At 51.5% G+C, this 26,296-nt stretch overlaps 1 protein-coding gene across 6 annotated transcripts in view; it reads left to right on the top strand.

Moving 5' to 3' along the window:
- SHANK2 (SH3 and multiple ankyrin repeat domains 2) overlaps positions 1 to 26,296 on the top strand; it is a 570,985-nt gene that overhangs the window by 214,627 nt on the left and 330,062 nt on the right. For 5 of the 6 annotated variants that reach the window (XM_061202240.1, XM_061202242.1, XM_061202243.1 and 2 more), the window contains exons 11-12: positions 14,887 to 14,953; positions 15,362 to 15,532. In XM_061202240.1, the coding sequence (XP_061058223.1) occupies positions 14,887 to 14,953; positions 15,362 to 15,532 (238 nt within the window). The remainder of the gene's footprint in view (positions 1 to 14,886; positions 14,954 to 15,361; positions 15,533 to 26,296) is intronic. The other variant, XM_061202244.1, reaches the window with a different exon arrangement.

The raw sequence follows: 26,296 nt of genomic DNA, 5'->3' as shown, positions 1-26,296 counted from the left end.
GACATGGGAATGAGGATGGGGCAGAGCTCGGGGTTCTAGAAGGACATCATCCCTGTGCATTTCCCCCAGGCTCTGTTGGAGCACTGGGGTGTGGGCAGGCGGCCGCTGGGACACATGTGGGGTGAAGAGAAACGCCCAGGACCTGAGGTGTCGAGATGCTGGTCACAAAGGAGCCTGGACCCCGGGCCCAGCCTCTCGTGAACAAGGCAGCCCCAACTGCTGTGTTCCCCGTGATGCTGGGTCCTGCTCTGCTGTGGTACTTCCTGTGATGCCAGGTGGGGTCCCCAAACCTCATCTTTCTACGAGCGTAATTCCTTGTGAGCTGTGTTGTCATATATGGATTTTTTTTTTTAATAAATTTATTTATTTATTTATTTATTTTTGGCTGTGTTGGGTCTTCGTTTCTGTGTGAGGGCTTTCTCTAGTTGCAGTGAGCGCGGGCCACTCTTCATCGCGGTGCGCAGGCCTCTCACTATCGCGGCTTCTCTTGTTGCCGAGCACAGGCTCCAGACGCGCAGGCTCAGTAGTCGTGGCTCACGGGCCTAGTTGCTCTGCGGCATGTGGGATCTTCCCAGACCAGGGCTCGAACCTGTGTCCCCTGCATTGGCAGGCAGATTCTCAACCACTGCGCCACCAGGGAGGCCCCGTCATATATGGATTTTGAAAACATTCTTCAAGGACCAAATTTTGTAAAAAAAAAAAAAAAAAAAAGGGTTGAAATCAAGTCAGTTTGAGGTGTCAATTTCTGAGTAACAGAAACAGATCGAAAGCCCTGCCCTTGCCCTTGGCCATTCAAGTCCAGGAGGAGGAGGGAGCAAGCTTACGGAGGGGGTTTTGCTGCGGGGTGGGTTGCCCTGCCAGGTGGAGAGGCATCTGGGGCACCTTTCCCTGCCCACCGCGTGCTGCCGTTGGGGAGAAGATGTGGGTTGCCCTTGCCAACCTTCCTGCATCCTCAGGACTCCCCACAGCCTGGTCACCAAGGCAGAGCCCCTGGGGGCATCGGGCAGCGGGTTCGATCCGACCTCGTTCTCCACACTCCGTTGGCCTCTCGGAAGGGACCTCGTCAGCATTGGCAAAGGGTCATGACTTCATGGCGCATCCCCGCATCCTTCGAAACTGTAACCGTTGATGCTGCCCGGACCATTGTAACACCTGAAATGCATCATATCAGTAGCAAGGCAACATCTGAGGCTTTATAAAATGAGCCATGTTCAGATGCTGAATGTGTCTCGGGGCAAGAATTATGGGGACCCACAAGCGTGAAAGCCTCGCCCTGAGGCGGCTGTGTTAGGCGGGGAAGTGCAGCCCCACTTCTGCGGAGAGAAGGGGACAAGAGGGGCTCCGCGCGTCTTCCCTGGAGGCCTCGGCAAGTGACCGGTGTGGACCACAGAACTGGCCACCTGCCATCTGGGTCCTCCCCCACCCACTGCCCGGCCCCTGGAGACCCCTGGCGAGTTGCTCTTCCTGTGGCTGCCCTCACATCCTATGGTTTCTCCCCGCCACCTCCCCGTTCCGCGGGTTTCTCTTTCCCTCTTCTCTGCAGAAGCCCCGGCTCCCTTAGCCTTTCCCTTCTGAATCCTTCACAGGACCCGCCAGTCTGTCCCCGCGCCAGCCTCTGCCCTTCCCCCGCTCCACCGCATCCATCCTGCCTGCGGTGTGGACCGATGGGGCACGTTCACTGCTCCGACCAGGAGTGCCTCCTCCTGGTACCCCCACCAGCACCCTCCCTGCGTCCACCCACGAAGCCTGGCGATGGCTGAAGAAAGGAGGGGACAGGAGGAGCCTCTGAGTCCAAAAGGGAGTCCTTGCTGTCCTGGGTTTCCAGACATTTCCCCTCGAGTTGGACACCTGCCTTTCCTTATGGCCATGCCCAAACGCCTGGCTTTGGCACGTGTTGCTGAGACGGTGTTGAGAGCAAGACGGGAGAAGGAAAGTTGAGTTAAGGGAGCGGGGCGTAGGGGTGCGGGAGGAGGACAGGTGAGCCGGGAAGGGCTCAGTTCTCACTTTCAGGTCCTGAAGAACCTGTAAATGGCAGCGTCCATCCTTATAGAAAGTGCATTTGCGTGCACTTTTCACAACAGAGAATTCTGTGGTCACTCAACCGACTCAGCACGCTGAACGTGCCTTGTCGTAAGCCCTCGAGAACAATCTGTCATATTTTTCCTCGTGCTGTTGTTTTTCTACTAAGGCGTCTGAGCTGCGATTCTGTTACAAGTTAACTTTTTAAAAAATGCCATGTCATGAAAATCAAAATTATTTATAGACATCATTCTGTGCCTTGAAAATTAGATCAAGATTCTGGCCCTGCATGTCTTGAGTTATTAATAATATCTTGGCTTCAGCACTGACTACTGTGTGATGTCAGGCAAGTTACTTAACCTCTCTGTGCCTCAGTTTCGTCACATGTCAAGTAGAGATAACGCTGCCCACTTCATAGGGTTGTTAGAATCAAAGAGGCTCTATCCATGTCAAGCCCTTAGAACAAACAGTGTGTCTACCTACGTGCTTGGTATAACTTGATTTTATTATTGATATTGTATGCCTGCAACCAAAGAAAACAGACCCCAACCTTCTGCCTTCTTTACGCATCAGACCAGCAGCCAGACGCTTGCTGGATGGAACTGAGATGCCTCCATCAAACCCAGCCCCCTCTCCATCCTCCCATCATACACTTAGTGGGATGCCCAAGCATGGGGCGGGCAGCAGGACAGGCTGGCAGCTGCTTCTTGCAAGAGAGGACTTTCCTGGCCTTGAAATCTTCAAGGGGGAAACAGTCAGCCAATTACCGCAAATACAAGCTTGCATTGTTCTCACTTGCATCGTGGACTCGGTTCCTTTGGCCAGAAGAGTGCATGTGGCTTCCATGCTGCGGTAACTCAGTTTGCAGCCCTTAAAGCTTTTCTTTGGAAGCATAAGCTCGGAATTGCTGGTTGCGGGTCCATTTTTTTTTTTTTTTTTTTTTTTTTTTAAACATCTTTATTGAAGTATAATTGCTTTACAATGGTGTGCTAGCTTCTGCTTTACAACAAAGTGAATCAGTTACACATATACATATGTTGCCATATCTCTTCCCTCTTGCATCTCCCTCCCTCCCACCCTCCCTATCCCACCCCTCTAGGTGGTCACAAAGCACCGAGCTGATCTCCCTGTGCTATGCGGCTGCTTCCCACTAGTTATCTATTTTACATTTGGTAGTGTATATATGTCCATGACACTCTCTCACCCTGTTACATCTCACCCCTCCCCCTCCCCATATCCTCAAGTCCATTCTCTAGTAGGTCTGTGTCTTTATTCCCATCTTGCCACTAGGTTCTTCATGACCTCTTTTTTTTTTTTTCCCTTAGATTCCATATATATGTGTTAGCATACTGTATTTGTTTTTCTCTTTCTGACTTACTTCACTCTGTATGACAGACTCTAACTCCATCCACCTCATTACAAACACCTCCATTTCATTTCTTTTTATGGCTGAGTAATATTCCATTGTATATATGTGCCACATCTTCTTTATCCATTCATCCGATGATGGACACCTAGGTTGCTTCCATGTCCTGGCTATTGTAAACAGAGCTGCAATGAATATTTTGGTACATGACTCTTTCTGAATTATGGTTTTCTCAGGGTATATGCCCAGTAGTGGGATTGCTGGGTCATATGGTAGTTCTATTTTTAGTTTTTTAAGGAACCTCCATACTGTTCTCCATAGTGGCTGTATCAATTTACATTCCCACCAACAGTGCAAGAGTGTTCCCTTTTCTCCACACCCTCTCCAGCATTTATTGTTTCTAGATTTTTTGATGATGGCCATTCTGACCAGTGTGAGATGATACCTCATTGTAGTTTTGATTTGCATTTCTCTAATGATTAATGATGTTGAGCATTCTTTCATGTGTCTGTTGGCAATCTGTATCTCTTCTTTGGAGAAATGTCTATTTAGGTCTTCTGCCCATTTTTGGATTGGGTTGTTTGTTTTTTTGTTATTGAGCTGCATGAGCTGCTTGTAAATCTTGGAGATTAATCCTTTGTCCGTTGCTTCATTTGCAAATATTTTCTCCCATTCTGAGGGTTGTCTTTTGGTCTTGTTTATGGTTTCCTTTGCTGTGCAAAAGCTTTTAAGTTTCATTAGGTCCCATTTGTTTATTTGTGTTTTTATTTCCATTTCTCTAGGACCTGGGTCAAAAAGGATCTTGCTGTGACTTATGTCATACAGTGTTCTGCCTATGTTTTCCTCTAAGAGTTTGATAGTGTCTGGCCTTACACTTAGGTCTTTAATCCATTTTGAGTTTATTTTTGTGTATGGTGTTAGGGAGTGTTCTAATTTCATACTTTTACATGTACCTGTCCAATTTTCCCAGCACCACTTATTGAAGAGGCTGTCTTTTCTCCACTGTATATGCTTGCCTCCTTTATCAAAGATAAGGTGACCATATGTGCGTGGGCTTATCTCTGGGCTTTCTATCCTGTTCCATTGATCTATATTTCTGTTTTTGTGCCAGTACCAAACTGTCTTGATTACTGTAGCTTTGTAATATAGTCTGAAGTCAGGGAGCCTGATTCCTCCAGCTCCATTTTTCGTTCTCAAGATTGCTTTGGCTATTCGGGGTCTTTTGTGTTTCCATACAAATTGTGAAATTTTTTGTTCTAGTTCTGTGAAAAATGCCAGTGGTAGTTTGATAGGGATTGCATTGAATCTGTAGATTGCTTTGGGTAGCAGAGTCATTTTCACAATGTTGATTCTTCCAATCCAAGAACATGGTATATCTCTCCATCTATTTGTATCATCTTTAATTTCTTTCATCAGTGTCCTATAATTTTCTGCATACAGGTCTTTTGTCTCCTTAGGTAGGTTTATTCCTAGGTATTTTATTCTTTTTGTTGCAATGGTAAACGGGAGTGTTTTCTTAATTTCACTTTCAGATTTTTCATCATTAGTATACAGGAATGCAAGAGATTTCTGTGCATTAATTTTGTATCCTGCTACTTTACCAAATTCATTGATTAGCTCTAGTAGTTTTCTGGTAGCATCTTTTGGATTCTCTATGTATAGTATCATGTCATCTGCAAACAGTGACAGCTTTACTTCTTCTTTTCCGATTTGGATTCCTTTTATTTCTTTTTCGTCTCTGATTGCTGTGGCTAACACTTCCAAAACTATGTTGAATAATAGTGGTGAGAGTGGGCAACCTTGTCTTGTTCCTGATCTTAGTGGAAATGGTTTCAGTTTTTCACCATTGAGGACAATGTTGGCTGTGGGTTTGTCATATACGGCCTTTATTATGTTGAGGAAAGTTCCCTCTATGCCTACTTTCTGCAGGACTTTTATCATAAATGGGTGTTGAATTTTGTCGAAAGCTTTCTCTGCATCTATTGAGATGATCATATGGTTTTTCTCCTTCAATTTGTTAATATGATGTATCACGTTGATTGATTTGCATATATTGAAGAATCCTTGCATTCCTGGAATAAACCCCACTTGATCATGGTGTATGATCCTTTTAATGTGCTGTTGGATTCTGTTTGCTAGTATTTTGTTGAGGATTTTTGCATCTATGTTCATCAGTGATATTGGCCTGTAGTTTTCTTTCTTTGTGACATCTTTGCCTGGTTTTGGTATCAGGGTGATGGTGGCCTCGTAGAATGAGTTGGGGAGTGTTCCTCCCTCTGCAATATTTTGGAAGAGTTTGAGAAGGATAGGTGTTAGCTCTTCTCTAAATGTTTGATAGAATTCGCCTGTGAAGCCATCTGGTCCTGGGCTTTTGTGTGTTGGAAGATTTTTAATCACAGTTTCAATTTCAGTGCTTGTGATTGGTCTGTTCATATTTTCTATTTCTTCCTGGTTCAGTCTCGGCAGGTTGTGCATTTCTAAGAATCTGTCCATTTCTTCCAGGTTGTCCATTTTATTAGCATAGAGTTGCTTGTAGTAATCTCTTATGATCGTTTGTATTTCTGCAGTGTCAGTGGTTACTTCTCCTTTTTCATTTCTAATTCTATTAATTTGAGTCTTCTCCTTTTTTCTCTTGATGAGTCTGGCTAATGGTTTATCAATTTTGTTTATCTTCTCAAAGAACCAGCTTTTAGTTTCATTGATTTTTGCTATTGTTTTCTTCATTTCTTTTTCATTTATTTCTGATCTGATCTTTATGATTTCTTTCCTTCTGCTAGCTTTGGGGTTTTTTTGTTCTTCTTTCTCTAATTGCTTTAGGTGCAAGGTTAGGTTGTTTATTCGAGATGTTTCCTGTTTCTTGAGGTAGGCTTGTATTGCTATAAACTTCCCTCTTAGAACTGCTTTTGCTGCATCCCATAGGTTTTGGATCGTCGTGTCTCCATTGTCATTTGTTTCTAGGTATTTTTTGATTTCCCCTTTGATTTCTTCAGTGATCACTTCGTTATTAAGTAGTGTATTGTGTAGCCTCCATGTGTTTGTATTTTTTACAGATCTTTTCCTGTAATTGATATCTAGTCTCATAGCGTTGTGGTCGGAAAAGATACTTGATACGATTTCAATTTTTTTAAATTTACCAAGGCTTGATTTGTGACCCAAGATATGATCTATCCTGGAGAATGTTCCATGAGCACTTGAGAAAAATGTGTATTCTGTTGTTTTTGGGTGGAATGTCCTATAAATATCAATTAAGTCCATCTTGTTTAATGTATCATTTAAAGCTTGTGTTTCCTTATTTATTTTCATTTTGGATGATCTGTCCATTGGTGAAAGTGGGGTGTTAAAGTCCCCTACTATGATTGTGTTACTGTCGATTTCCCCTTTTATGGCTGTTAGTATTTGCCTTATGTATTGAGGTGCTCCTATGTTGGGTGCATAAATATTTACAATTGTTATACCTTCCTCTTGGATCGATCCCTTGATCATTATATAGTGTCCGTCTTTGTCTCTTGTAATTGTCTTTATTTTAAAGTCTATTTTGTCTGATATGAGAATTGCTACTCCAGCTTTCTTTTGATTTCCATTTGCATGGAATATCTTTTTCCATCCCCTCACTTTCAGTCTGTATGTGTCTCTAGGTCTGAAGTGGGTCTCTTGTAGACAGCATATATATGGGTCTTGTTTTTGTATCCATTCAGCCAGTCTGTGTCTTTTGGTGGGAGCATTTAATCCATTTACATTTAAGGTAATTATCGATATGTATGTTCCTATTCCCATTTTCTTAAATGTTTTGGGTTTGTTATTGTAGGTGTTTTCCTTCTCTTGTGTTTCTTGCCTAGAGAAGTTCCTTTAGCATTTGTTGTAAAGCTGGTTTGGTGGTGCTGAACTCTCTCAGCTTTTGCTTGTCTGAAAAGGTTTTAATTTCTCCATCAAATCTGAATGAGATCCTTGCTGGGTAGAGTAATCTTGGTTGTAGGTTTTTCTCCTTCATCACTTTAAGTATATCCTGCCACTCCCTTCTGGCTTGCAGCGTTTCTGCTGAAAGATCAGCTGTTAACCTTATGGGGATGCCCTTGTGTGTTATCTGTTGTTTTTCCCTTGCTGCTTTTAATATGTTTTCTTTATATTTAATTTTTGATAGTTTGATTAATATGTGTCTTGGTGTGTTTCTCCTTGGATTTATCCTGTATGGGACTCTCTGTGCTTCCAGGACTTGATTAACTATTTCCTTTCCCATATTAGGGAAGTTTTCAACTATAATCTCTTCAAATATTTTCTCAGTCCCTTTCTTTTTCTCTTCTTCTTCTGGGACCCCTATGATTCGAATGTTGGTGCGTTTAATGTTGTCCCAGAGGTCTCTGAGACTGTCCTCAGTTCTTTTCATTCTTTTTTCTTTATTCTGGTCTGCAGTAGTTATTTCCACCATTTTATCTTCCAGGTCACTTATCCGTTCTTCTGCCTCAGTTATTCTGCTATTGATCCCATCTAGAGTATTTTTAATTTCATTTATTGTGCTTGTCATCGTTTCTTGGTTCCTCTTTAGTTCTTCTACGTCCTTGTTAAATGTTTCTTGCATTTTGTCTATTCTATTTCCAAGACTTTGGATCATCCTTACTATCATTATTCTGAATTCTTTTTCAGGTAGACTACCTATTTCCTCTTCATTTGTTAGGTCTGGTGTGTTTTGACCCTGCTCCTTCATCTGCTGTGTGTTTTTCTGTCTTCTCATTTTGCTTATCTTACTGTGTTTGGGGTCTCCTTTTCACAGGCTGCAGGTTCGTAGTTCCCGTTGTTTTTGGTATCTGTCCCCAGTGGCTAAGGTTGGTTCAGTGGGTTGTGTAGGCTTCCTGGTGGAGGGAACTAGTGCCTGTGTTCTGGTGGATGAGGCTGGATGTTGTCTTTCTGGTGGGTTCGTCCACGTCTGGTGGTGTGTTTTGGGGTGTCTGTGGCCTTATTATGATTTTAGGCAGCCTCTCTGTTAATGGATGGGGCTGTGTTCCTCTCTTGCTAGTTGTTTGGCATAGGGTGTCCAGCACTGTAGCTTGCTGGTCGTTGAGTGAAGCTGGGTCTTGATGTTGAGATGGAGATCTTTTGGGAGGTCTGACGTCTTCTGCCAGCGTTCAGTGGGTGTTCTGTAGGAGCAGTTCCACGTGTAGATGTATTTCTCATGTATCTGTGGGGAGGAAGGTGATCTCCGCGTCTTACTCTTCCGCCATCTTGCCCCTCCCTCCGAGTGGTTCGCGGGTCCATTTTTAGGTTATTTTCAGCAGCTCTCCTGGGTGTGCATTGGAGTGCAGATGTGCGGTGTGCACTTGGATGTTTCTGATGGTGTGTTTATCGTGGGGGCTTAGGGGACCTTTATAATGAGCTGTCTGCTGCTTACAGACAAGTAGTCAGTAATAGTCATGTGAACAACAATAGTAACAGCAGACTTTTTTAGGACTTACCGTGTGCCAGGCTTTGCTCTAAACCTTTACATACATAAAGGTATTCTCATCGAATCCCCACACCAAACCCATTTTTTAAAAAAAAAATATTTGTTTATTAATTTGGCTGCACCGGGTCTTAGTTGCAGATCTTTGTTGCCACGTGCGGGATCTTCGTTGTGGCATATGGGATCTTTAGTTGTGGCATGCAAACTCTTAGCTGCGGCATGCGTGTGGGATCTAGTTCCCTGACCAGGGATCGAACCTGGGCCCCCTGCCTTGGGAGCCACTGGACCACCAGGGAAGTCCCCCAAACCCATTTTAAAGCTGAGAAAACTGAGGCCCGTGGATTAAGCGTCATGCCTGATGTCACCTAATACAGGTGTCAGATTTGCAGCCTGAGGCCAGAGCCCCTCTCCTCTACGGCACCTGTCTGCCAGCTTCACGTCAGGCTTCGGCTGGGGCCAGCCTGTAGGAATAGGTGAGCGGTGGAGAGCGGCGTCTCCCTTAGAGAGGAGGGCATCTCGGTGTCTGTCTCTCTGATTGAAGGTGCCTGCCTGCTTACCTTCACTCCCAGCAGAAACAACAGCTCGGCAGTCTGGACAAGATTACCCCGAGGCGAGTAGCCGCAGAGAGGTCCATATGCCCGGGACCATCCTGCTAACTAGATAGGTTCTCCCTGCTAACTGGATAGGTTCTCCCTGCTCAGCTGTGCGCTGTCCCAGGCCCCTCCTCCCTCACCCTCCTTAGGGCTGGGTCATCCCCCCCACCCCCCAGCCCCCACCCCTGCCTGTGGAGGGATGGCTGTTCCAAAGCCCCGGTGTCTCTCCTAACACCTGCCTGACTGTTCAGGGTGGGTCCGTGTTCTTGTATTTGACCTTCTCACCTTCTGGTCCACACAGGTGGACTTTTACCTTTTTTTTTTCATTGCGGTAAAATACATATAACACAAATTTTACTGTCTTAACCATTTTTAACGGTACAGTTCAGCGGCGTTAAGTACATTGCAACCATCACCACCGTCCCTCTCCAGAACTCTTTACATCTGGCAAAACTGAAACTCTCTCCCCATTAAACAACAACCCCCCAGCCCCGGGCCCCCACCGTCTACTTTCTGTCTCCATGAATCTGACTCCCCCAGGGACCTCATGTGAGTGAAATCACACAGGATTTGTCCTTTTGCATCTGGCTTATTTCACTTAGTATAATGTCTGCAAGGCTCATCCATGTTGTAGGCTGTGTCACAATTTCATTTCTTTTTAAGGCTGAATAATATTCTATTCTATGTATAAACCACATTTTATGTATCCGTTCATCCGTCAGTGGACACTTGGGTTGCTTCTACCTTCTGATTATTGTGACTAATGCTGCTGTGAACACGGGTGTGCGAATATTTGTTTGAGTCCCCTCTGTCTGAATCTGCTCAGGCTGCTATGACAGAATACCATGGGCTGGGTGGTTTAAACAACAGGAATTTAGTTCTCACAGCTCTGGAGGCTGGAAGTCTGAGATCAGCGTGCCAGCGTGGTCAGGTTCTGGTGAAAGCTGTCTTCCTGGCTTGCAGACGGCCACCTTCGTGCTTTGTTCTCATGTGGCAGAGAGAGCAAGCTCTCTGGTGCGTCTTCTTATAAGGGCGCTAACCCATCATGGGGGCCCCACCCTCATAACCTTATCTAATCTCATCCCCTCCTGAAGGCCCCACCTCCTAATACTGTCACTTGGGGAGTTAGGGCCTCAAAATATGAATTTGAGGGGACACAAACATCCAGTCTGTAGCATTCCACACCCTGGTCTCCAAATTCATGTCCTTCTCACATATAAAATACATTCTTCCACCTCAACAGCCCCCAAAGTCTTCATTTGTTTCAGCACCACCCCCAAACTCTCAAGTCCAAGTCTCATGTAAATATCGTCTAAGTCAGGTGTGGGTGAAACTTCAGGTACGAGTCATCCTGAGGCCAGTTCCTCTCCAGCTGTGAACCTGTGAAACTAGACAAGTTATGTGCTTCCAAAACATGACATTGGGTCAAACATGGGGTAGACATTCCCATTCCAAAAGGGAAAAGTCGAGAAGTAGGAAGGAGCAACAGGTCCCAAGCAAGTCCCAAACCTATCAGGGTGAATCAATCAGACCTTAAGACGTAGAACTCTCCTCTTTGGTTCGGCATTCTGTCCCCTAGGCCCGTCGGGGCGGCATTGTCACCCACACAGTGCGGCAGGGTGGTCCTACCCCCAAGGCTTCTGGCAAAGGCTCTCTGACCTGTTGAAACCAAGGCAGTGGCCCTGATGTTCTCTGACTCACTTTTGGGGTCATTTTCCCCTCTTTTTGAAGAATAGCACATGTTCACAGTTGAGTGGCTCTATCGTGCCGTCTTGTCAAACCCCAGAAGTCCGACAGCCTCCCCTCCCTTCACCCGACTCTACCCCCTTCCGTGTAAACTGGCAGTACCTATGCGCGTATAATTCTGCAACCTCGTTATCACGTGATGGTCCAGCCACACCCTCAGCGTTCTCTTCAGAACCTGCTTTCTCATTTCCTGTACCACGGACAGGCTGAGGATTTTCCAAATCTTCAAATTCCAGTTCCTTCTTGCTAAACAATTCTGCCTCCAATTCATCCGTCTTTTTGCATTTTACCATCAGCAGCCCTCCAGCACTTTGTTTGGGAATCTCCTCGGCTAAACGTCCATGTTCATGGCTCACAAGGTGTGCCCCCCACAAAACCCCAGCACACAAGTCGGCCAAGCTCTTGGCCACTCGATAACAAGGATCACCTCTCCTCCAGTTTCCAGTAACAAGTTCCTCATTTCCATCTGAGATCTGATCGGAGTAACCTTTAACATCTATATTCCTACCATGCACCTCAAAACTCTCCCAGGATCAACCCACTTTGAAAGCTGCTTCCACATCTTTAGTTATTTGTTACAGCAGCACCCCACTTGCACAATACACACACACACACACACACACACACACACACACAAAGAGATTTATTACAGAGGCTGAGAAGCCCAAGATCTGAGGTCATGGTGAGCTGGAGGCCCAGGAGAGCCGATGGTGTAAGTTTCAATCCAAAAGCTGGCAGGCTCAAGACCCAAGAAAAGCTGACGCTTCTCAGAGTCTGAAGGCTGGAAAAGCGAGATGTCCCAGCTCACAATCAGGCAGCAGGAGTTCCCTCTTACTCAGCCTTTTTGTTCTAGTCAGGGCGTCAACTGATTAGATGAGGCCCACCCACACTAGGGAGGGCAATCTGCTTTACTCAGTCTACTGAGTCAGATGTTAATCTCATCCAGAAACACCCTCCCCAAAACACCCAGAATAATTTTTGGTCAAATGTCTAGGCCCCCTGTGGCCCAGTCAAGATGACACATAAAAGTAACCATTATACAACAACTGCTTTCAGATCCTTTGGGTGCATCCCCAGAGTGGAGCGGCTGGATCATGTAGTAGTTCTATGTGGAATTTAAAAAAAATATTTATTTATTTACTTATTTATTTACTTACTTACTCATTTGGCTGTGCCGGGTCTTAGTCGCAGCACACAGGATCTTCGCTGTGGCATGCAGGATCTTTTAGTTGCGGCATGTGGGTGGGATCTAGTTCCCTAACCAGGGATCGAACCCAGGCCCCCTGCACTGGGAGTGTGGAGTCTTAGCCACTGGACCACCAGGGAAATCCCATATGTGGAATTTTTTTGAGGAACCTGAATGCTCTTTTCCACAGCAGCTGTACCATTTTGCATCCCCACCAGCAATACACAAGCCTTCCAGTTTCTCCACATCCTTACCAACACTTGTTGTTTTCTGTCTTTTGATAGTAGCCATCCCGACAGGTGGGAGCGAGCTTTACCTTTGAGGGTTTGGCTGGAAGACAACGAATGATTCTTTTCTTTTTTTTTTCCTTTTTTTTTAGCCACGCCACGTGGCTTGCGGGATCCTAGATCCTGACCAGGGATTGAACCTGGGCCCCCCACAGTGGAAGCGTGGAGTCCTACCCACTGGACCACCAGGGAATTCTGACCAGGAATGATTCTGACCACTTGTCACCTAAATGACATTGGGTCACATGTTATGTGTGACCCTGCAGAGCCGCCCTTTTACGTTCACATCATAAATGCCAGCACACTAGGTCACTGGCTTCTCAGGGCCTGTGAGGACCTCCTGCCCGGGTTCCTCATCTCTGTCCCTGTTGTGTTTCAAGGATCCGTGGTCTGAAGCCTGGGTCCCAGGTGGGTGGTCAGCGTGCAGGAGGCTGGTGAAGCGCCTTTCACCAGATGGTTCTAACCCTGCCCCTGTATCTGCAGAACCAGGGGCTGCCCCTGAAATGGCCTTTGCTTTCCATCCCCACGGCCCCCAGCTGGTGTGGAAAGAGGCTGCCATGGCTCCCCTGACATTAGCAGCCCGGGGAGGTGGCTGGATTTGGCTACGGGCTGCTCCTGTCGGTGGCATCCTTGGAGGACACCTAGCATTGTGTGGGGCCTAAGAGTTGAAATCAATGTCACTTCCAAGGACGGGAGCCTGGGGTCCCTGGGTCTCCGTAGCGCCGCAGCCTCCGGCCCCCATGTGAAGCTGTATCAATCAGGGTTCTCCAGGGAAACAGAGCTGGCAGGATGGAGATATATATATGTATATATATATTTAAGAGGTTTCTTGTAAGGAGTTGGCTCCCAGGACTGTGCGAGCCAGCAGGTCTGCAGTCGGAAGGGCAGGCTGGGAACTCAGGCAGGAGCTGGTGCTACAAATTGAGGCAGAATTTCTCCTCCAGGAAATCTCAGTTTTTGCTCTGAAGGCCTCCAGAGGACTGGGGAAGGCCCACCCACATCATCACTGAAAGTCGACTGACGGTCCACATGTGTGTCTGCAGGCTGGCATCTGAACGCCCAGCTCATTTGAGGGTGGAGACGGCCGCCCCCGGGCCCACCAGGTCTCCCCGTCTGGGGCATGGAGAGCCCTGCCCATGGGGGCTCTGGTTCAGGTCTCCCCAGGAGCCCCAGGCTACTCCAGGGGACTTTGGCTTCGCCTATCTGGCTGCCGCAGTGCATCAGGGACCACGTGGCCTCTTTACTTTAGTCAGTGCATCTGTAGGGCTCAAGTTGGACCATTTCCTGTAGGTGCTGGTTTCGTTGCCGTGCACAGGTGCACGGGTGGAGTTTTTCTCTGCTTGAGTGAAAACCAGTGAACAGCTTTGAATGCTTTTTCGAGATTTCCCCCTCCCTCCAGTTATGGGGACCAATCAGAGGAATAGATTCCCTCCCCAGGGGAGGGTATAGGGACCAGTTGGGCTTGGTGGGAACGCAGGACGTGGTCCATGGGAGTTTCCAGGCTCAGCCCCTTGAACTGCCCCCGCTGTGGCCTCCTGGGCCGAGGACTCTCTCACGTAGATTCTCACAGAATGATGGCCTCATTGTTGAGGAACGCCCAGGGGCCTAGAGAGGGGCAAAGTGAGAAGATGTGCCTCTGCGTGGGACCGATGGGTACTGTAGCTGCCATTTTAGCAGTTAAGATTGGTCCACACCATGGATGGGCTTTGAGGGCACTACGCTGTCTGAAATCAGACAGAGAAAGACAAATACTCTATGATCTCACTTCGAGTGGACTCTAAACCAAACTCATAGAAAAAGAGATCAAATCTGTGGTTCCCAGAGGCAGGGGGTGTGGGGAAGTGGGTGAAGGTGGTCCAAAGTTGGACTTCCAGTTACAAGATAAATTAGCCTGGGGATGTCACATTCAGCGCGATGGTTACAGGTAATGCTGCCGTGTGGTACACGTGAAGGTTGCTAAGACAGTAGATCCCCCATGTTCTCATCACAAAGAAAAAAAATTTTTGGAACCATATGAGGTGATGGACCTGAACTAAACTTATTGTGGTCCTTTCGCAAAATATGTAAGTCAAGTCATTATGCCGTACACCTTCAACTTTGTGCTGGGTTATCAACTGTATCTCAATAAACCGGAACAAAGGGCGTATCTCTTGTTTTGAGAAAAGGAAGCTCTGTTTGGGTTCATTCTGCTGTCAGGCCGTCAGGATGTGGAAGAGTGTCCTGCACTTAGCACTTTAACGTGACTCCCACTCTTGCAGGTGGCGATCATAGCTGGTAACTTCGAGCTGGCTGAGTACATCAAGAACCACAAGGAAACCGACATCGGTGAGTAGGCTGGTGGTGAATGAACTGTGAGGGGTTCCGTTTGATTGGTCGATTCGTTAGATTGGTTCAGAGTCTGCTTTTAGCAAAACTTCACAGAAAGCAGAGTGCTAGCATCTTCTCTGCCTCTGTTGCTCTGGTTTCTTAACTCTTGGCAGGGTTGGGGTAAGGAAAACCTTAGACGTCAGGCGAGGACGCCGGCAGTGGCTGCAAGGCATTGCTGTCCGTCCAGAGAACCAGATCACTTTGCAACTCATGGAGATGGGCTTATGGGAAGACTCTGTAACGTACATGATTCCATTTAAAGTAAGAGATGGCAACGACATGAAGCAGGAAAGAGCCAGGGGCATCCCCTCCCCTCCCTCCTCTGCATCCCTCCCACTGTCTGCTGATGACCACTCCCCTTTCTAGTACCCCTCGTGCCAACCAGGAGGACTGTCTCTGGGGCTCCTCCCCTCTCCCATCGCCCTGCTGGCGGCTGGGCCCAGTCTTGCATCTTGGAAGAGCCCGCTGGCCTGTTTCCTCCAGCCCCGGGCTTACACAGGACATGCAGCGGGGAGCAGTCCTACTGGACCAGCAGCGGTGAGATATCAAGATGGTGCCATCCCATTGAGGGGCGGGTGGGCAGCGGGGCTCCAGGGCACCTGGAGAAGTAGCGAGATGGCGTCTGTGTCTTGTTGCCTGTGCCCCTCACCCTGAGTGTGGGGCTGGGGGCGAGCGATACCGTGTGTTTGGCTGTCCAGTCTTTACCGTGTCGAGTGTCTGGCGGGCGCCCGCCTGCCCCTGAGAATCGCACAAGGATGCGGAGCTGGATGCCTGCTTGCCTCATCCGGTCCCCTGTGCCGAGCATCGGGGCCTCCCAGACGCTGCGCCCGATGCTGACGCGAGCCCTCCCGCGAGCCGGGGCAGACCTCCTAATTGCTCTGGGATCCGGGCCCCTGCCATGGCCACATCAGCATCTTCCTACGCGCATTGTGCAGATGGGCGAGTTCACGTCCGCAAAGTGCTTTAGGAAATGAACTGAGCTCTCCAACTCTAACCACCACCCCCCTAAGACGAGAGAGCAGTACAGTTGGACGGGGTTGGCTTGAGGTCTAAAAATACCGGTTCCTGTGAAGGGAATGGGAACTCTTGAGCAGGGCAGGCATACAAGAAGACAGGTGTGCAGGCCCCAAGCATGACCGCGGGATGGTTAATGGCCCCAAGGACCCCTGGATCTCTGAGTTTCTGCGATGGTGACAAACTTGGGGCTACCTACCCTCGTTGTTTTCACTTTCCCTTGCCTGGGGCCCGCACGCCAGGGGGAGGCGTGAAGTGGTTTCCTTACCCAGCCGTCGGAAGGGAGCGGAGAGAAACTAGGGACTCCACCCCCTGCCCCCAAGCCCTGCCCTACACATTCACACCCCTCCCCACCCCAGCCATGAACCCATCCTGCTCAAAAAGTGCCCATGTTAAAACCCAGGTCGGGGAGGTGCCTGGCTTGTCTCTTCCATTTCCTATCTGGGATGCAAACACCTCTCTACAAACAGGTTTTCTTATTATAAAAATAATACCTGTTTGTTGGGTGAACACATTTTAATTACCACTCACCCGCTCGAATCAATGATTTCTTTAAACTGTAAAGGGCTTGCCCTGTCGAGAGATGGGGTAGTCATGGTGGGCGCGAGCGACTTCCGTGTGTCGTGGTGCGGAGATTGAGGTTTGAGGTCTGCCTGCTGTACCTTTGTAGACGCCCTGGGGCTCAGTGAGGATGCGGGGTGGCTTTTCCTATCAATGCATGCCCCTCGTTACCTGCGCCGTGGGCTTTCCCTGGCGTGTCCCAAAGGGAAAGGATAGTACGGAAAATCTGCTTCCCTGCCGGGTCCTTTCAGCATCTCCAAAGAAGGGGAAAAAAGAGTCCTCTGCTTTCCTCTGGGTCGTCTGACTCAGCATCTGTGATCGTGAACTAGCAAACTGTGCCGTTTAAGTGGATTCTATTGAAAATTTCACAGAGAGGCAATGAAGGGCACGGAAGCTGTGGGTCCCTCGTGGGTGCAGATGTCACTCAATGCATTCATTCTCAGACGCACAGTAAATCCATCCTAAGATCCCGATTCAGCGTCGTGTTAACTAAACCTCGAGGTCTGAACCCGGTTGTTTGCTCTGTGCCCTGAGGCCCCCCCAGCTTTGCATCTCCCCTCGTTACCGGCGAGGCTGGTTGCTGGGCGTGGCGGGGGGGGGAGGGTCTGGCGCTGTCCCACCCCCCGTGTGAGTCTGGCTAAGTCCCGCGTGCGGGTCGGTGCCTGCCATCTCAGAAAGCCGCCCTGCCTCTGGGGGAAGGAATAAGCCCAGGGAAACAGCCAACCCTTTCTGAGCCTGCGAGCCCAGCATCACATGCTCCTCCAAGGATGCGGCCGCTGTCTGCGTGTGACCAAGGACGAAGCTGACATGGGACATGGCACTTGGGTTGAGTTCCCCCAGAAGCAGACCTTGAGGCAAGGATTTGAGGGAAGTGGTTTGCCGTGGAGGTGGTGCCAGGCGACAGCGGTGGGAGCACGGAGAGTAAGTCTAGAAGGGACAGGACGCCAGCTCAGGTGCCTTAACGAGCAGGTACCGCAGGCACCTGAGACCCAGTCCCATCAGGACCTCCGGGGGGGTCGCGGGAGCGCGCCTTGGCCTTGTCTCACCACAGGGGCGAGGTGACTTGTATATTTACCCACCAGGTCAAGTTCCTGTTAGTTCAGGCCTGCTCCGTGCCAGGGAGGACCCTCCTCGGGGAGACGCAGGTGCCCGTGGGGGCAAGTGGCCCATGTACCCGGCGCACTGAGTGCCAGTGGGTGTGGGCAGGGCTCCAGTGGCATCTCCCAGGCGGGACTCTCCCAGAACCACGTGGTAGAGTGATTGGCTGGGCCAGGCCTTGAAGCCAGGCTCACATGACTCTGGGGGGCTCTGGGCTCTTCACCGCCAGTCTCCCTGCCTCCCTGTGAGCCTAGAACAGGGGGCTGCACGCCAGGGCTTCAGGCAGCAACGCAGGCTGGGGCAGGGGAGGTTGGGGGTCTTCACACAGGCTGGCGCTGGAACCGGGGCTGGACGCGTGGGTGGAGGGAGGGAGAAGGAAGAAGAGGGTTCTTGGGTCCCAGACCGCTGAGAGGGGATGGTCCCACAGGAAGTTCTCCTCTGGGCCTCCTGATTCAGGCTTAGCGCTCTGTGGCCGCCAGAGTTGAGCATCTCTCCGCCGAACTCTGCTCCCCAGGTGGGCTGAGAGGGCAGGGGCAGGGGAGGAGGAGGACACTTCGGGGGCAGCGTGAGGCTGGGCCTGGGGGCTGCAGAGGGGTCATCCGAGAATCAGTAGGGCTAGGACTGAGGTACGGGCCCTGCAGACCAGCAGCCCCGAGCTGTGCCATCAGTACGACCCCGGAAAAGGCTTCGCGGCTCAGGCAGGCCTCTCACCACCCGTGTGTGGGTTTTCAGGGGGGAAATCCTGCCCTAGAGCCTCCCTCTCTTCATCCAAGGCCCAGGTTAAGCCCTCACCTACGGAGTCCATTGTTGTCTCTCCTAGTCCTGATTCCTCCCTGGCTTCCACATTTAGTTTTCACATTTCAAAGAGAAATGTCGAGCCTGATGCTTCTCTCCCGCTGTGACATATTCAAGGGCAGTGGGACCGCTTCTCCCCTGTGGGGTCAGGGTCCTCAGGAGGCCTTACCGAGGAAGGACACGGCCTGCAAGCTGCTCTCTGGAGGCGGGACAGAGAACAGGAGGCAGGAGGACAAGCTTTGGGGATAGAGCCACCTCCGTGGGGCGACCGAAGGGAAGAGTTCTGACAGGAAAACCTCAGAAGTCATTGGTCCAGAACTCCGACACCCCTGCCCCCCAGTCCGCCTCCGGGAAAGGCAGAGACAGCCTTTCTACCTGCTGTGCTGTGCTCGAACATCCCTGGAAGGCCCGGGAGGGGGTGAACTGGGAAGTTCCTGAGGGGCCTCCTCTTTCCCCTCCGCCACCGTCTTTCCAGGAGCATCTTCTTGGTGCATTCTCTCCCCTTGGGCCCCCTGCTCATCTGGGGCTTCGGAAACATTCATTTGTCCCAGGCCTGGCCCTTTAGGAGCTGATGACACAGAGGGCGATGTCCTCCTTGCCTCCCTGCCCCCGGGGTTCAGGAGTTTGTTGAAAGGACCGCAGACCCCGGACCTTCCAAACGGGGAACTGTCCATCAACCGCTGTCCCAGGGAGAACGGCGCACGTCTGCTCAGAAAAGCAGCTCCCCATGCACTCGGCCTCTGTGATTGTTGCATCCACCCCGCTTCCCCCATGTCCCCGTCCCCAGGCACCTCGGCTGCTTTTTCATCCCCCACCCCAGCGAGCCTTCTGTGTTTCTGGCAGTCGATCCCCTAGATGGGGAGTTCTTTCCTGTTCCTGACTGTTCTTGACGCGCCAACAGAAACCCTCCGAGGCTCCCCAGTGGCCAGCAGCGCGTGCCAGGTGTGGGTGCCCCTGGGGAGCTTGTGTAGAAAGCAGGTGCTCAGAGCAGCCCCTCCCCACCGAGAACCTGACCCAGGAGGTCTGGGGTGGCCCCTGCCATCGCTGTTTTCCATCCTCCAGCAGTTCTGACGCTGGACATCTGAGCCCCAGTCTACCTCTGCTTCCCGGGACCCTCCAGGCCTGCCTGCCCTGCCCCCATCTCTGGTGGGCTTGCACAGAACACGAGGATGGGGCTGCCATAACAAAATGCCACCAACTGGGTGGCTTCAAACAGCCGAAATGTATTCTCTCACGGTTCTGGAGGCTGGAAGTCCCAAGTCAAGGTGTCGGCAGGGCTGTTTGCCTCTGGATGCTCCAGGGGAGGCTCCTCCCTCGCCTCTCTCCCAGCTTCTAATGGTAGCTGGCAGTCCTTGGCATTCCTGGGGCCAAGGAGATGCATCCCTGCTCCTTCACACCGCCTTCCTCTCTGCCGTGTCTCAGATCTCCTCTGCTTTCTCTGGTAAGGCCATCAGCCTCTGTATTTAGGGCCCACCCGAAATCCGGGACCATCTCTTCTTGAGATCCTGAAATTAATTACATCTGCAAAGACCCTACTTCCAAATAAGGTCCGATGATAGGATCCAGGGATTAGGACTCGGACGCGTCTTTTGGGGGCTGCCGTCAACCCCCCGGAGGGCACTCACATTGCTGTATGACTGTCGCTCTGGGCTGTTACAGTGCCTGGCGCACAGTGGGGCCTCAGTAAATGTCCGCTGAATGAGTGACCCCCTCCCCCGCCGGTGTTCCCACTCCACATCCAGCCCCTCCCCGCCCGCTCTTCTTGACATAAAATCCCGATTTCCCGGCACCTGGAGTGGGGTGTCAACGAGCCGAGCCCTTGTGGGCAAATCGATTCCTGGCTTGGATGTGTTTGCCAGAGTGTAATGTTCTCTGCCCCCCAAGCGTCGTCAGAGGCGGGGGCACGGGGCAGTAGGTCGTGCTGGGGGCAATGCTCTCCGCCCACTCAGCAGGTCTTCCTGGGGCCATATGAGGTTGGGGGTCTCCAGTGGGTCGTGTGTGAGGCTCCCTGGCCGCATGGCTTTTCCGTTCCAGCTTCTGTGGCTTGGCTCCCCTGACCCCTGTGACCTGGGAGGGTGCTGTCAGAGTCTGTCTTGGTCAGGGCTATCTTTCGTCTGCCCCCGGACTCTCGAGTGGTAGGTGTCTGGTATGATTGCTGGGGAACTTCACAGGCCGTTTGCCTCTTGTTGCAGCCTCAGGAATCACGGTCGGGGTGCTGGAGAGGGATGGGGCGGGGGCCGTACTTCTACCTTATGATCTTCAGCAAAATTTGACTTACAAGCTGTACCACAGCGTAGCAGCGATCCAGAAGAATGGGGACTCACGTCCTGTATCTGAGGCTGCTGGCTCTTGCCTCTGTCAGGAGGTGCCCGTGATGCTTGCTAGCAGGGTTGTGTTTATCAGACATTTAGTGGGGCTCAATGGGGGCTGGGACACCATTTTGGAGAACACAGCTTCACACGTCAGGATCCTGAACTCAGAGGAAATGAAGGTAAGACTCACCTTTGCCTAAATCGTGTTGGGTTGCATTTCTGAAGGTAAACATGGTGGAAGGATCCCCCAGATTCCAAGTTAGGCGTGGGGTTGATTTTGGTGTTCAAAGCAAGCACATTGAAATGCTACACATTTTCCTGACTTTCTACATGCAGCCTAATGAATGGGATGCCTTTCTGAAAAAGTCCCTTTAACGGCTCGAACATCCCCCACCTCAAGCCACGGAGCCAGCCTTCTGTTTTCCAGACACAAAAGTGCCCCGCCGAGAAATCAGGGCACTTAGGAGGCTCCGCTGTGGCTCCAGGGGAAGACGCTAACCGTATTGAAACACAGGAGGTGATTCATGGGCCCTCCGAGGTCTGTAGAATCCGGAAGTGGATCCAGCTCGCCATGTAGATAGAACCCTATCCCTTTAAAAGAGAGATTGCATCTTGTCGTGAAGCGTTCTGTTCACAGCCCGGCCAGCATGTATGTTGCTGGTCACCGGAGCTGTGGTTCATTTTTTTTTTTTTTTTTAACTCCCTTCCTCTTTAAAAAAATCAAATGTGACCTCCATTTGGTTATCTCATTTGCTTACTCAGAGAAAGTGATGGTTTAAAAGCGAGCGTGAATACCAAAGTTAATCTTGCTCGTTGTCATCCATTGCTGAGCTGCGGCTGAGTCCATGAGCCCAGCAGGTCTTAAAAGCTTTTGCCATCGAGCATTTGCGATGGCTTCTGTAGGATGGAGGTCCCCCAAAGCAAGGCTGTTGGGGAGCTGGGGAGCTCGAATCCGAAATAGTCATGCAAAGATTAAGCATGTTGCAAGCTGATAAGCTTTGGACTGGGATAACCTATTTTTTACCACCTTTGTTATTTTTGTTTTTGCCTGGCTCTGTGGGGAGATGAAGTGTTAGATGGATTAAATGACATGGGTTGTTCTTCTTCAGCGGAACAAGGTTTGTTTTCCTATATCTTGTCCTTCCTCAGCTACGGGGAGAGAAGCGAGAGGTTTTGCTTTTTTTAAATGAAGTCCATTGAGCTGATGTGTGAGTTTGGGTGTCTGACTGAGCCGCCCAAGGATCGCTTGGATACTGTTGCTAGGTTTCGAGACGGAGTGGCTATGTAATTACATTTTAGATATGTATAGATGATGAAGAGAGGGAGGTGTTTTCAAACAGATTTCTTAATGCATTATTCTGGGGGGGGGCGGCGGTGTGTGTGTGTGTGTATGTGTGAGAATGTAAAATCTGTGCTGATGTGGAGCCGTGATGCTTTAAAAAAAAAAATAATACCTGCTTGGTAGCTATTCACCTGCTGTGAAATAAAATAGATCCGATTTGAAAGCAGCATTCAGATTTCCTGGCATTTGGACTGTAAAATATGCTACTTACCATGAAACGTAGCAATGATATTAAGTATGCATGGCATCCTTTGTTTGCACACAGAGCCGGCAGGTCCTGGGGAAAACCCAACGTTCTAACCTGCTTCATGTCATCAGATTGGCTCGTTTGGGGTCAGCACTGCCGAGTCTTCCCCTTGTGAGCTTACAGAACGAGCCTTCCCAAGGAAAGCTGGGCTAGTTTGTTCCCTAGAATGATGCGGCCATCACAGCTATTGCCTGGATGCCCAGAGAATATTTTCAAAGCAAGTTGCTGAGGGAGGGAGGCGGGATAAAGCCCCAGCGGACAGAGCAGCCTGAACAGATGCGAGCAGCCCGCGGTCGCCCCGTCACAGCTAATTCTGCTCCCGTGTCACCGCCCTCTCGGGGCTGAGGGAGGTGTGCGGTGTGTGCGGGCCACCCGTGCCGGATGCCTCGTCCAGCCGGGTGCGCGTGGCTCCCTCCTTGCCGTGTCCGGTGCCGCTAGCCCCCCTCTTCTGTGTGCCGCCCGGGGTCTCCATCGTCCCGCTCTGGGTGTGTGGTCACGTGCTCGCTGCTGTAGCTCCCCTCCCCTCCCCCAGGCATAGCTGTCTCCGAGTTTATCCCCAAATCCTGGAACATAGCTGATGCTCCGGGGCGCAAGCTAAGGTGATGCCCGTTTGTGACCCTGCACGAGGGTTGCTCTTGTGTTCTGTCGGGATGGCCGACTCCCAGCCCTGATGTCCGGTGAGTGTCCACTGGGGATCCACGGTGGCCTTGGTCTGTCCCAGATGCTCTGTTCACTGGACTCCCAGGGAGACGCGTCGTCTTGGTCCCGAGAGGGTGCAGCAGCGGCCGTGAGGCCTTGACCTCTGTGCCCGGTGTGTTTCCCCTGCTTTGTCGTTATTGCCCGTGTTCTGCCCCTGGGGCTCTCCCTGACCCCTTCACATGCATGCAGCCTTGGAACGCTGCCTGATGGAGGCCCGGGCCGGGGACGCGTCCTCCAAGAAGTCCCCGGCTGTGATGCCCCCCGTGCAGGGGATGTGCATGGCTGCCGGAGCACGTGTCCCACCAGAGATGCTCAGAGGATCCGCCCACCTGCCCTCACACTTCTCCTCCTCCCCTCACACTTCTCCTCCTCCCTGCCCTCTGGGTTGAACTGGTCCCCAACCCTGAGCCTTTCTTGGCTACTTGTTTCCCGCGCCTGCGCAGTCTGGGCCCCTGGGGAAGGCCCCTCCCCGACTCCATCCACTGCGGACAAGCGGGAGCCCCAGAGACCCCCCCCCCCATCTCCCCCCGGCCTCAACCACACATTCTCTGCACAATTGCCTTCAAGGTGAGCACCTGCCCGTGCCGTGGCTCCCGAGCACCTCAGGCCCCAGCGCCTTTTATAACCATTATCGCGTGGCACCGCCTTCATTGTCCGAGAGTGAGATTCATAAATAACACAACCTAACACACACATGGAATTTTTAAAAAATCAGCATAATATCCTAACTGTCCTGTAAGGAACGGAAGGCAGAGAGGGATGGGTGGGGAGGTGGCCTGCGCGTCCGGGAGAGGGTGTCCCATGCAGGAGGGCCCAGGCCAGGGGTGGGCGCTCTTCCCCTCCAAGCACACTCAGCCTCACGTCCCTCAGCGCCTCAGGCAGCTGTGACCCCAGGAGGGCCCGCCAGCCACCGGTGCCGCGGTTTCCTGAAATCGTGAGCTGTGCTTGGCAAAGTTCCGGACCAAACAACACGAACGCTCTTCCACTTAGGTAGCGGCTGCATTTCCGGAGAACTCAGTGAATATCCGTGCAGAAGGCAGTGTGTCTGTTGAGTCGGGGTGGGCGGGAGGTTATGCTCAGATAAACAGGCTTTGCGTCTCTACGAACGTCTGGAGGGTCACTCACAACTCATTGACTGTCGCACGACTGCTGGACATTTAGGGAGTCTGGCCCCTGCCACCCCCTGTGACAAGTACCCCCACCCCCGACCAACTACGGGAACGCCCCCAAGGCCCCTGCAGCAGGGTGGACACCGGCCCGTGTGGGAAACATAGCTGCGGTCCTGACGGGGTGGCCCCGGGCACAGGTGGAAGGCACCCCCGGACTGCAGGCCGCTGCACCTCTGCATTTCCTCTCCAGGGGGGCTCCTCTCCGACCCCGAGCACCCACTGCATCTGACCCTCGGGCCTGCTTCCAAGACCCGGCCTCTGAGCCCGTGTCCTGGGACACACGTCTCAGCCCAGGCCCATCCTTTCCTTTCTCTGAGGCTGTGCTCAGACCCAGTGGAAGTGGGTCCGAGAGCGGGAAGGAGTGAGTGGGTGCCCTAGGGTCCCTGGCTTTGCCACTCACCCTGCTTCCTGCAGCTCTGCTGGGCCTGCCCTCCCCTCTCCCGGCCCCCGGGTCCTCTCGGCCGGGCTCTGGCTTTTCTCCACCCCACGCCATTCTTCTCCCGCCGTGACTGTCCTCCTGGTGGACATCGTGTCCCAGCTGAAGGGCTGGACTTTTGGTGGTCGATTCCCTGCAGATGGAGAATGTCTATGCCTGTGGGAGGGAGTGGGGGGGGGCTGAAGCCAGCATTAGGGGCAGCGAATCCCAATGGGCCGTAGAGTCGGGATGGCTCCCTGGAGGAGGAGGCAACAGGCTGTCTTGATCTGAACAGCAGAAACAGTTAGTGCTGTGTCAGTGCCCTTTCATGCCTGGATCGCACTCACTGCTTTTGTTCGATCCCTGCCAGCGAGGTGGCACTGTTGCTGTCCCCATTTTACAGACGAGGAGAGTGAGGCTCCCAGACTCAGAAATGCGTTCCATGTCGAGGTCACAGGGAGCTGGGGTTTGGACCGAGCCACCCTTAGCTGCCACGATGCTGTCCTTGACCCTTTGTGCATCCTGGACCCTCCCTCCCCCCTCCCGAGTTTGCTGCTCCCCCCGCTCACCAGCAGTCCTGCCTCCTGGGGGGTCGGCAGGCAGCTCCCCAAGGCTCCGCACAGAGGAGCACTTCCCCACGGACAAGCCGCCACCTTCCAGCAGGGCCCCGAGGGCACCCGTCCTTCCCCCACCCCCAGTGCTCTTGGCTGATTTTACCAGCACCTTCTGGATTCTGCCTGCCGAGCCCATGCCCCCTCTGCACCCACCAGCCCAGTTGCCCCGGCCCCAGTCTGTCTCCCGTTGACACCAGGTCAACGGGAGCTGGTGCAGGCTCCCGTCCCAGAGCCGGCACAGCGGTGATGGGACCTTCCAAGGAGAGCAGCCCTTGGCCAATTCCAGCCTGAGCTCTTTATCTGAGCCATTTCATCCAGGAAAACCGGTTTCCCTGCTGCTCCGAGATGTGCCTTAACGAGTGGCCTGTAGGACGAGGAACAGTGGTACTTACCTCTGGCTCACCCAGCACCTCTCCACCTGCTCGTCCCTCAGGATCCCTTCCTCTTCCTTCCCCTAGACCACCTCCCCCTCCCCCTCCGCCTCCTCCTCCATGCTGGCTGACCTGTGTCCTAACTCTGGTCCTCAGTATGTCCCTCTGGGGGTAGTTTTCAAACTCTGCTTTAGCACTAGTGAGTTAAGTGCATCTGTGTCACAGACAAAGGATCCAGTACAGCCGAAGGAGACCAGGGTTCTGGAACTCACTGCCCACCCTTAATTCCCACGTCTGGGGAGAAGGTCTAGTGGGACTTCCTGAAAAGAGAACAGGCCAGGCTCCTCAGAGATTCACCTCTGTCTTAAGGTTTGCACGCGCCCTCCCCCCGGAGTTTTCGTGGTGAGAGCTGTAGAAGTTCAGGGTGTTTTCGGAAGTAATTGTCTTTTGAGGGGGTGACAGTTGGTGGCCCCAGGGAAACCCAGACTCAGAACGTGAAGGAGTCCAGAGGAACCTTACAGACGCCTCCAGAAACCCAGGCCGCCCCCAGGAGGTCCCGTGCCTGGCCTGAGTTGGGGGGCGGGAACGAGACGCCTCCTTCCCAGCAGGATGCCCGTCATCAGGAAGCAGTGGGACCCTGACCCGGGGCCCCACGTTCTGGGGA

This window comes from Eubalaena glacialis, chromosome 10 (genome assembly GCF_028564815.1).
Source record: "Eubalaena glacialis isolate mEubGla1 chromosome 10, mEubGla1.1.hap2.+ XY, whole genome shotgun sequence".
Taxonomy (NCBI): Eukaryota; Metazoa; Chordata; class Mammalia; order Artiodactyla; family Balaenidae; genus Eubalaena; species Eubalaena glacialis.
Note: the sequence above shows the minus strand (reverse complement) of the source record. Positions and strands in the feature narration are given on the sequence as shown.